Raw genomic sequence first — 12,205 nt, 5'->3', positions numbered from 1 at the left:
TGTTACTCCAATGATGAGTGCTGGAGGAAAAGAGAGAGGAGAAAGGGAGTCAATGCTCTCTGCAGGGAGACGCCGTGAGCTGAGCGATCAGTCCACATTACATTTTGTTTAAATGGAGCAATCTACTTGCAGAAGCTCTAAACGAGCTCTGGCTCCATCCATGGCAGAGTCTAATTCTGACCCTTCTGGGTGAGCCAGCTGTCACTCATGCAGCTGGGCGGATCTCGACATCGATTTTTTGATCCGCTCCGGCGTCTCAGTATACCGCTCGCTGTAGCTCGCAGTATACTGAGCTTAGGGTGACCGGAGGACGCTAGTTTGTGTCCTCCCGTTACCCTAAGGAGAACTATGGGGGAAAGCCCTGACCCCATAGTTCTCCTTTAAGTGTGCCTGCCGTTGACTAGTTGGCCTTTTCTCTGGACATGTTCTGTCTGTCCAAGCTTCCTTTCCCTGAAGTCAAGGGTTAGGTGTGCTAGCTTTACGCATTTCTTGCAGTTGCCTGAATCTGAATGGTTTTTCACTATTGGACATTATATGTCTTTTCGAATTTCCCAGAAAGTTCTTTTTTTTTTGCTCTGAGACATGGCCCAGAAAACCTTCTTTTTTTGTTGACTGCATTACTTGTTGGTCTAGTTAAAGTATACCGTATTTTTCTCTGTATAAGACGCTACTTTTTCATAAAACTGTTTACCTAAAAATAGAGGGGCCGAGAGGAGAACCGCGGTTGCGAAACTGCCGAAAGTGCCGATACCACTGCAAACTAGCCTCACGAGTGAAACTTCGGATTGCAGAGACAAGATAAGTTTTCCTCCAATCATAAATCTTTTGTACCTGACGTCAGCTGTTGCTGGGGAGAGTGGAGGAAAACTGTTATCTTGGCTCTGTAATCCGCTCTCCCCAGCAACAGCTGAAGTCAGGTACAAAAGATTTATGATTGGAGGAACACTGTTATCTTGTCTCTGTAATCCAATCATAAATCTTTTGTACCTGACGTCAGCTGTTGCTGGGGAGAACGTTTAGCCAGTGCCCAGAGCGGTAATGTCGGAGCATAAAGTGATTGACTCAGAGGTAAGTGTGATGCATTATATCATTTAAAATATTGATTTCTGAATTTTGGGTAAGAAAAGTTGGGGGCGTCTTATACATGGGGGCGTCTTATAGACGGAAAAATACGGGTATGTGTTTTATTGATCACTAGCAATCTTTTCCTAGGCTAAGCTTACATATACAGCTTGAGTTAGTTACAGGGATAGTCAAAATGTAATTCTGTTATTTAGTAACTGACCTGAACTGTAAAAAGAAAGTTTAAAACTATATTGACTATCTTGGTCATTCAGTATCTGTTGAGATATCTGTCTACCACATAAGTCAGCTTTGCACCAATTCTTCGCAACAGGTTTTAATCTGACCTCCCAAAATTGGGATCTCTATAGGTACCTGAAATTCTTTAGCCAGAATGTTTTTTTTTATTTTTTTTATTTCTCCCACTGGGTCACACTAAGCACACAGGTTGTCACCACCTGTACATGAAGTGAGAGAAAAGCCCATCAGATGCACAGAGAGCAATAAAAACTTAAAGCATATCTAAACTCAAAAGTCAAAATTTAATATAGTTAAGACAAACCATCAACAACAAACAAAATGGTCAGCTTTTATTAATTTATGTAAACTTTTAGTTCAGAAGGGGAAAAAAACCTGTTGCTGTAACTGCTTAAAATGTGTTAACTGGAGTTGGTATTTAATTGTTAGTCAACTCTGTCTAAATCTGCCAGTACATCTAACACTACCCTCTCCATAGGTTGACAATGCTGTCAAGGATGGCCCCATTGCTAGAGAGTGGAGCCACCCTAAGACAGGAAATGTGTTACTGGTCAGATCAGCAGGTAAAAATAAAGGTAAAGGCATAAATAAAGAAAACAAATGCAGCCACCACATTTAAGGATTGTTTTTGGGTTCCGATATGCTTTAGCATTGGTCATAAGCCTTTCTCATTGTATCCAAAATGAAATAAAAATTGGATGGAGTAGGGGTTTAAGAACTTGAAGAAATCCAATATGCAGCAATTAGCTGGCTATTCATGGGCAGATTTTCTAAAATGTAGAGAAAGAATCTAGGAAACATTTGCTTTTACAAGGCTTGGTACAGCTGTGAGTTCCAACTTAGACTGTTGTCCATAGCTGCTGTTTTTTGCAATGGTTTGGATGTGTGGACAACAAAGTTTCCATAATACTGAAACATTTGATGCCCTAAATTTGTGTCGCCTCCAAATGTTCCCGATCGCTTAATCTTTAAAACATACAATCAGGGACAATTAAAAGTCATGTTCACATATGCTACACCAGTTAAGAAAATTGCATTAGCCAATATGGATGCATGAATAGCCATTTAATCAAAGATACACAAATCTGAAGAATAGTAATTCAGGATTTGCCAGTCTTCTTTATAACAAATCAGTGGATTACTAATCAATTTGTGTATTTCTAGTGACTGACATGACACATAATCTAGGAACATGTGAGGGAAAGAAGGAAGGAAAAGGAACAGTATATTAATGTCAACCTTCTACCTCCATCCCATCTCTTATAAATAAAACCGTTAGAACTGGTACTTTTTTATAGGAGCTAGGGGGTAACTCCTTGCAGCAGTTAACAGAAGAAGCGCACATGGTCTTTGATAGTCCCGTGAGCAGACAGATGACATGGGAAACAGCTGAAGTAGAGAAAAGAAATGTCACCTTGATGTGTCAGAATTTTGTGAATCATAGGAGTGGCTGAAAGAAGTTACAAGAATTTTAAAAACTAACATACACGGAGGGAAGGAAGGAAAAGGAACAGTAACAGTATATTAATGTCTATAACATTAATTCACATATGTGAATTTCAACTGTTTAGGTGTGTCTTCAACAGGTTATTTGTTGTATAAGATAAATGTCCTTTTATTTAGTATGATAATGTGAAGAATTCACACTGATACACACTCAGTCTCAGGATTAGCAATTCATAAAGTTTATTAACTAGCACCCTACTTTATATGCTTTGTAATGATCATAATTCTGACTGTGCATGCACCTACACCTTATCTACAAAATCACCTTAATAAAAGGTCAGTTAGCTTTGGCTGAAAGTGGTACTTGTTCACAGTTTTGTTTCTTAAGAAAGACAAGATGGTGGAATATAAAACCGAAATGGAGGACAAAGAATTTCATATATACACTTTCTTTCACAGCTGGAAATCAGTGTTACAATTGAGAAATCTTAAAGAAAAGCCACAATTCATGTATTTTTACAATCCTCTTTAGATGTACAAATAGTAACAGTTCCATGGTCTTCCTAATTGGATATAATGCCTTGCTTAGTATTACCCCTGCACTACGTGGCTGTTGATAAATCTGATAGAGTATATACTTGCACAGTCAGATTCTAATGTGTATGGCCTTTAAAAATACCAGATTTATCCTGACTGTTCTGTTCATTGACCTGAGCTAGTGTTTAATAGCTCATTTTAAGCTGCACACCTGCCATAAGGAGACAATGCTGTTGATAGCTCTGGAACACATTGAGAGTCTGCTGTTTTACTGTAGAAACAAACAATAAATTGTACTAACTCAGTCACCATTTGTCCTGAAGCAGTAGAAAGACATAGCTAAAGGTATGCGCTACTGATCTTAAGTGACTCATCTGCTGTCACATCTCTTTCAGGATGGCAACACTGCCCTGCATGAAGCCGCTTGGCACGGATTCAGCCAATCTGTCAAACTGCTCGTTAAAGCTGGAGCTAATGTGCTTGCCAAGAACAAGGTGAGAACGGTGTCAAACATCCATCATTTGTTAACTGGATTACTCATATTTGCAGAAAATGTTACTTTTTTCATAGCTCTTTCCTTGCTGTGGATTACCGTTTTGTTAGCTGACATAATACAGCAGTATACCGTTATCTCAGGTTAATCTATCTCTGCAATATGTTTTGTGTTGCATAATGCCCTGTGGCATTTGCAAGAGTAGAAATCGGGGACAAAACAATGGCAAACAATATTTCCAAGCATGACGTTTACCAAATTTGTGTTTGTGTAAATTGCATTTATAAACAATAATAATAACCTGACCTACTAAAAAAAAAGTGTAACTTTTAAGTAATTTCTATTATATAGTGCAGTTGTCCTCTTCAAAGGGGCAATTCCAGGCTCTTCGGAGTGTATTTATGAACAATTGACAGAGCCATTCCTCCTGCAAATCCTCTGTAAACGTTTGTTCTGTGTGAATAGAGGCAATTATGAACATTCTTAGTATATTTTCTTTTCAGGTCGAATGTACCACATTATTGCCTCTAGCTGGAGCTAAGGAACCTAGAGAATAGGCATTTATTGCCTGTGCTCATCAGCTTCATCTAGTGGCCATAATGTGGTATTACATTACATTTGACCTGAAAATAAAATATACTAGGAACATTCCTTTTTGCTTCTGTTCACACAAATGGTTCTGCAGATTGTTTTTATATAGACCCCTTTGTGTATCATTATTGATTTTTTTTCATTGCCTTATTACATTTGGTTTAACCAGTCTCTTTTTTTTGGCTAAGGAAATCTGGGGTTCTAAGTTTGAAGAGATAAACAAAATAAATGCATGTTTGGGTAACTAAATAAAACTGCAGGAAAGGGTAAAGTTATTTCTTTTTAGATCATTATAATATTGCTTTGTCAAATAATATGATCAATCACATTTAGCAATAACCAATGTTTTTGTCCTTATTTAATTGTTCTCTCCATAAGGCAGGTAACACACCTCTCCACCTTGCTTGCCAAAATGGTCATTCCCAAAGCTGTCGAGTATTACTGCTTGCAGGATCTCGGGCTGACTTAAAAAATCATGTAAGTAAACTGTCAGTTATAGCAAAATTTTGGTTCGGTTGTAATTCAGGGTTTTCTGAAAAGTTTTGAGAGCATTCATATTATTATTATTATTATTATTATTGTCCTATAATTACTTGTAGCTTTATTATCCTTTTAAAATGTTTTCCAGTGACAGCCTGACAGCCTGTTATTTACAGAGATAAGTAGATTAAGCAACAATTTGCACATAGAACTGAATGACTCATCTCTGTGACTAATGCCTTACTAGATGGCTCATTCCTGATTTTCAGCCAGACACAGGCAGCCTCAAGGCAGTTTGCTTCTCCTGTGCTCCCTCTTTAGATAACCCATAGTGCTCCTGTAATCCATTTCATGCATTAAACGTTTGACTGTAAAACAAAGATTGTATACACAAATCTTTACCTTTATGGATCTTTTTGAGTAGCTTCTAGGCATAAAAAATAGAAAGTTTATAATGATATATACTGTATGTTAATGTCCTACATATATTACATAACAGGTACATTATTTATGTATATGTGCTTGCATGGCACAAACTGTATGTTACATGTTACATTCTTTGGATGGATGGCAACACCGAAACATGGTCTTATAATGTTCCCCCAGTGTTGTCACCCATCCATAAAGAGAATTTTCACTGAACTATAAATGTATCTTCCTATGGAAGCTTACTGGAAATATTGCAGTGTTTCCACCCTAATAGAAACACACAGGCCTGCCTAGTCAAACCTTGCCTTCACCACCCCTTCTCACAGGAATGCAGCCAGGAATTAAATGACTTTCTATACTGGTCACTTTTAAAATCCACTTCTTGCAATGCAAATCACTAAAAAGGATCTTGGCAGGTGTTGAGTTCTCACTACTGATTACCCACTGAGCCAGGTATTCTACAAATTTGTACAACTGTATTGAATCATGTGACCACATGAAAAATGTACGTTTACAAAAATACATTGACTGCAAGCAGTGTGCTCCTTATATAGAACTGTTAAAGTTCAGTGTCTGTCGCCCCTCTCTGCCAATCCCTCCACTGGCTCTCAATTGCCCAGCGAATGAAGTTTAAAATACTAACAGCATTCACAACTCTGCTACCCGATTACATCTCCAACCTCATCTCAAAATATCAACCAAACCATCCTCTCCGCTCCACCCAAGACCTCCTGCTCTCTAACTGTCAAGACCTCCTCCCATGCTTGCCTCCAGGACTTCTCCAGAGTGTCTCCCATCTTCTGGAACTCCCTAACCCATCTGTCCGCTTATCTCCTACGCTGTCCACCTTTAGGCGATCCTTAAAAACTCATCTCTTCAGGGAAGCCTATCCCACCTCAACATAACTGCCTTTTTACTTCTTCCAGCAAATCAATCTAAACAATTATTACTAGACATGTGCGATTCGTTTTGTTCCGAATAGAAATTTGGACGAAATTTCGGAAATTCTGAGATTCGGATGTATCTGAATTACAGGTATAACGAATACAAACGAATCCGAATTTCCGATTCGTTTTTTTCGGAGGAACTTTCGTTTTTTGGATGAAATTTCGTTGCAGCAAAGTGACATTTGTGAACAGAAAAACTTTTTTTCCCTCTTAAATGTCACTTTGCTGCAAGGAACGAATGAAACAAAATTTTGTACGGATTTCCGCTAACGAATTTCGTCCAAATCCAAATTCCAAAACGAATTGACTTTCGGACCCGAATTCCGAAAAACGAAATAAAGCAAAATCCGAATCAAAACGAAACAAATTTTTTTTTTTTTGCTGGTGCACCTGTCTAATTATTACCTTTGGTATCACTTGCCCCTCCTACTAGATTGAAAGCTCTCACGAGCAGGGCCAATTTTGTAAAGCGCTGAAGAAACTGTTGGCACTATATAAATCCTGTATAATAATAATAATTGATGCCCATTGGATCCCAGAAAGAGCACAAAACACAGAAAAGTGGTATTTTTGTGCATGTTTGATGCATGTCCATAATACACCCTGGTGTGAATGGGGCCTTATTGTGTTAGTTTCATACTGTTATAATGTTAGGGCTGAAAAACACACATCCAGCCAAAGCTGGCTGCACACATTACAGTTTGACTACACAATCTGCCTTAGATTTGCCATCAACTGTATAGTGTAAGGGCTTACCTGAACAATCCATTCGAATGATATTTATTGTGGCCCTCAAACCACACAGTTGTTGGCAAATCTAGGAGGATTTTATAATCTGATATAATCAGTTGAAGTGCATTGTGTTATGGTAGCTGATTCATTTTAAACGGACTAAAAGATGAACATGCAATATTTTTTTCTAACACAAAACACATGTGTGCCTGAACAGCTTTGCCTTAGTGCAGTGGAGTGGCATTAAAAAAAATAGCACAGCAACCTTCTGGCGCACTTGATGTGCATTGTGGTAGCACGCATTACTGTAACACACCCAATCACAAAGGTCCGTTTCAGCCAACAGATTTGGTTCTGTTTTTGGGGTTTGTTTTTTTTAACAATATATATATATTATACAGTTTGATAACTGTTATGTTTTGTTATATCTGTTATATCTTAATATATTATCTGTTATATATTAAGGTATATTTGATATACAGATCTTGCTTAATTATTTTCAGTTATGGATTGCTTACATGAACACAATAATGTCATAAGAACTTTAATAATATTGTGTTTATATGTTTTCCAAAATATGTGTTGTACAGGCACTGTGTTTAACTTGATTGATTAACTATATCTATTCAATAATGTATCTACATCTGCATGTAAACAAAACAAGTGAATACAACGCACTATGCAGTCAAACCTTTTAAAATGTATTATTATGATTTGCAGGCAGGAGATACCTGTTTACATGTTGCAGCTCGCTACAATCACTTGTCTGTCATCAGGATACTACTCAGCGCTTTCTGCTCTGTCAATGAGAAGAACCAGGTCAGTTCATAGACCCATCAGCTAAGAGTTAACTAGTGCTAGTGATCAAAGAGGGCCTCGAAGCAAGGCCCTTGAGCTCAGTTGTAAGATGTACATCGTTTCCTTATACTACCATCTTTCAATTCAATGGCAAAAGCTTTGTCAATAGTAGACTTCTGAAACAAAATGTTATCATCTTATATAGTTGTACCCAAAGTTACTGACACATTGACAGCAGCTAGTTTGAGGACCGCTTACGATATAATTGATACATTAAGAAAACGTGATGTTTTGACATCTTTGAAATGTAACTTTTTTTAAATTGTGTGTTCCTTAGGCTGGTGATACGCCACTCCATGTTGCTGCTGCTCTCAATCATAGGAAGGTTATCAAAGTGCTTTTGGAATCTGGAGCTGACGCTGCACTTCTTAATAATGTGAGTGTATATTACTAGATATATATTTGGGGGTAGAGGTTTAGGCATTGCTTCTTTTTAAAACTGCAAAATAGTGCTCTCCTCTTGCTACAGAAGATTAATAGGATTACATGACATATTGGCCTGGAACATTCTATGAAACAAACCACCAGTTTTATACAGAAGATCAATAGGCATCACTTGGGATTAAATGTTCTGCAATTAATATTTAATCATGGCACAGCACAAACTACTGTGTTGTTCTCAGCACTCTGCTTTAATGATCAGACAGATCTAGAAATGCATAATTACTCGAACAGAGGACTTCATCTGCAGTAACAGCTCACTTTGCTGTCAGGCTCTAGACGTATTAATAAGCCAGAGTTGCAGTAGATCTGCTTCCTCCTCTGACGTATAGTCTGCCGAGTATCCATGCCTCCCTAGAGAATGACATTATTACAATGAAGGTTGAAAGCATGAGTCATGGTTGCTGGAGATGGAAATATTGCAGTGGTGCATGCTGGAGAAATGATGATCCAATTTTTATTTCAGTTCCTTATTTATAGAATGTTCAAAGTCATAAGTGAAATAAATAATCTTTTCTATCTCCAAAATGTTTATATTCAGGCAGGCCAGATTGCTTTGGACACAGCAAGACACCACAATAATTCAGACGTTGCCCTCCTCCTCACTAAAGCACCACAGGTACTGTAATAAAAGCTTGACTAGTTGTGTCCGATATTGTGTAAATTTAAGAGAGGAAATCTAGGCAGATATAAAAGACACAAATTAATGCAGCTCTGAAATCATTCATGCACTATAACATTTATTTTTAAAGCAAGCATAAGTACTTTCATTTGATCTGGTATCAGCCTCTTGGAGTCCCTTACAGTGTTAGTGTGAGAGGAAGATGCAGTTTAAGGAGTCAATCAGTACATGTTCTGACAAGAAGCATGCTAATAGGAGGAGAAAGCAGTGTGACAGAGAATTGAGCTTATCACTGTCCTGCTTCTCCGTTTACTGTACAGTCACAAGCTGGGGGTATGTTCAGGATAACCCTGGTTCAGGGGAAGTGGATTGAATGATCCTGCCCATCAGATCTAGGCCGTCTAGCGGCAGAAATAAAAAAAGGAAATCTTTGGATTGAAGGTAAATTTTGTAGTAAATCATGCCTGCCAAAGGAAATGTGTTTGTCTAACCAATCCTGGTTTTTATACTAAGAAGAAGAAGCACTCACAAGCAATTATAACTCATATCTTAAATTAAAAAAAATGAAAATAAAAACTTTTATACGTGATATATCAGTGTGAATCCTAATAAACGTGTAAAAGTGATTTCCTGGCTCACCTCATGTCGGCATACTAATGGTTAACCCCGCCCCCGGCTCCCAATAGGACCACCCCTAACAAGAGAATAAAGCCCCCCCTTCCCACTACCCACGTGTTCTTTTTTTGTCCTCGCTCAGGACACCTAACAGTTTTTTTTTTCCTCTGCATTTTTTTTTTTCATGGTAATTACCCACCTCGGGTTCAGCCTCTTCTCCCGGGTGGTAGATGTCCCTGTATATGGTAAATCCACAGGATGGGACATGCCTTGTGCCAGGCTAAGAGACCGGAGGTAGCCTAAATGGCTACAGGTAGAGGGGCTGGTAAGTAGGACTCATGGTGCCGAGGTTCTCTGCCGATCGTCGGCTGTGGGTGCGTTCCAGCGTGGTGCGCACTCTCTATGCCTCACACGCTATTGCGGTAGTAAGCCGCGGCCGCCAGTGACCCTGTGTTCCGGCTTGGAGCGCAGACCCGCCCCTTCCCGTTCTGGATTGGCTGGCGGGGATAGAGGGGGTGGGGGATACTACTCCTAAGGTGGATGCAGCCTTACAGAGGCTGGCTAGACATGTACTCTTGCCTTTAGATGACTCTGTTTCGTTCAAGGATACCATGGACAGGCGACTGGAGGTGGATTTGAAAAAGATCTACGCCACAGCAGAGGCGTCATGCAGGCCTGCGGTGGTTTTGTCCTCAGTCAGTAAGGCTATGAGAGTATGGATTACAGGGGTGGAGGAAGCGTACCATTAGTATGCCGACATGAGGAGAGCCAGGAAAGGAAAATTACGGTAAGTATGTGATAACAATTTTCCGTTATATCAGCGGTAATCCTAATAAACGTGTAAAAGTGATATATCAGCGGTAATCCTAATAAACGTGTAAAAGTGATATATCCGCGGTAATCCTAATAAACGTGTAAAAGTGATATATCATCGGTAATCCTAAAAAACGTGTAAAAGTGATATAATCAGTGTGAACCCTAATAAAAGTCAAACTCGATCTTGCTTCACCACCAAAGTGCTTAAAGCAGCTATGTATTGCACCCAATATCAGTGTCTGGGAAAAAAATGTACTTAAAATACACACTGTGCCTTTTAGATGATATACAAAAGAAAAATCGAATAAATTAAAATATAAAACCTTTTTGAATGTATGACATGTCTAATCAGTGGCTTTTATATGTTGCTTAATCACCACTTGTGTCTAAAAATCCATCTGTGCATTCCATCCCACTGTGTAAACAGAAAAAACAAAGTCTGAGGCACAACTACCATTGGGATGGACAGATGGAAAGGGGAAAAGGTGGGCTGGGGCACGCAGGGTTAATGCTGCCTGAGAAGCAGTATATTGATGTTTCTCCTCCGTGGAGTATCGAATATCAAGGAGGGAGAGGAAACAAAATAGGTGCAGGTGAAACAGAGGCAAGTTGAGAGGTGTATAGTGCATATATCAACTCACCGTGAGGTTCTTAAAGAAGTGTAGTCATCGACGACGGGATTCGCGTTGGAGGCGAAGTCCGGCGGTCTCCTCTGGGTCTGGGTGATGGATCTTGAGCTGCAGAGTCGAGGTGTAGTTTCGTCTGACATACCCCCAAGCCACCGCAACTCAGCCCAGCAGTTCAGCAGCCCAGCAGTACGTCCCACAAACAGGCATTCGACGGAACTACACCTCGACTCTGCAACTCAAGATCCATCACCCAGACCCAGAGGAGACCGCCTGACTTCGCCTCCAACGCGAATCCTGTCGTCGATGACTACACTTCTCTAAGAACCTCACGGTGAGTTGATATACGCACTATACACCTCTCTCAACTTGCCTCTGTTTAACCTGCACCTATTTTGTTTCTTCTCCCTCCTTGATACTCAATACTCCACGGAGGAGAAACATCAATATACTGCTTCTCAGGCAGCATTAACCCTGCGTGCCCCAGCCCACCTTTTCCCCTTTTCATCTGTCCATGGTAGTTGCGCCTCAGACTTTGTTTGCTTTTCTGTTTACACCCATACCAGTTGGACACCCCGGTCCATACTAAACTGAAGCCGCACACCACCCTCACCCCACTTCTATCCTCATCCACATAGCCCCCTCAAAAAGAAAAAAGTTCTGAATAACGCAGAAACCACTACCCCCCAACTCCCAGGAGAGCGCTGTCACACAGGACTTGAATCCTCAATTTTTTCGATTGCATTCCATCCCACTACCTATGGAAAGCAGCTCAGCGTTATGATATGACCCCTATTTCTAGAAAGCTAAAAAAAACGCTTGAAATCACCAGCAATGTGATTCAGGGGGGTTGATTTACTAACCTTATATACACGCCACGAATAAGTATACACCTCTGTAGTGTGTTCCCTCCCAGCATGATCTATTGGTGGAATCTAGACACCTTTGTAGTGTGTACACATCTAGCAGGTGTGTTGTGCAAAGCCCTGCATGAATTGCAAGGTGATATTGTGTAAATTAGCTCTACATTGTGTTGCTTGCGTTGATGAATGCAGGAATGTAAATGCATGAGCTAACCATTTTTGTCTAAACTGTGAAGCAGCATTATATATGCATCATGTGCATGATTTTTCCATATATGGCATTAGTGGAAATATGCTTTTAGAGACTTTTTGGTTGATAAATACGTTTTGCTGTGTAAAAATCACACGCACCTAGTGCGTGCGTGTGTTTAGGTTAGTAAATCACCCCC

The 12,205-nt window shown here is 39.6% G+C and overlaps 1 protein-coding gene across 6 annotated transcripts in view; it reads left to right on the top strand.

Annotated features, from left to right (window-relative positions):
* ANKRD6 (ankyrin repeat domain 6) overlaps positions 1 to 12,205 on the top strand; it is a 52,608-nt gene that overhangs the window by 24,290 nt on the left and 16,113 nt on the right. For 5 of the 6 annotated variants that reach the window (XM_018572098.1, XM_018572097.1, XM_018572102.1 and 2 more), the window contains exons 4-8: positions 3,699 to 3,797; positions 4,766 to 4,864; positions 7,696 to 7,794; positions 8,111 to 8,209; positions 8,816 to 8,893. In XM_018572098.1, the coding sequence (XP_018427600.1) occupies positions 3,699 to 3,797; positions 4,766 to 4,864; positions 7,696 to 7,794; positions 8,111 to 8,209; positions 8,816 to 8,893 (474 nt within the window). The remainder of the gene's footprint in view (positions 1 to 3,698; positions 3,798 to 4,765; positions 4,865 to 7,695; positions 7,795 to 8,110; positions 8,210 to 8,815; positions 8,894 to 12,205) is intronic. The other variant, XM_018572099.1, reaches the window with a different exon arrangement.

The sequence above is a fragment of the Nanorana parkeri genome, unplaced genomic scaffold (assembly GCF_000935625.1).
Source record: "Nanorana parkeri isolate BGI_ZX_2015 unplaced genomic scaffold, ASM93562v1 scaffold1937, whole genome shotgun sequence".
NCBI classification, from domain to species: Eukaryota; Metazoa; Chordata; class Amphibia; order Anura; family Dicroglossidae; genus Nanorana; species Nanorana parkeri.
Note: the sequence above shows the minus strand (reverse complement) of the source record. Positions and strands in the feature narration are given on the sequence as shown.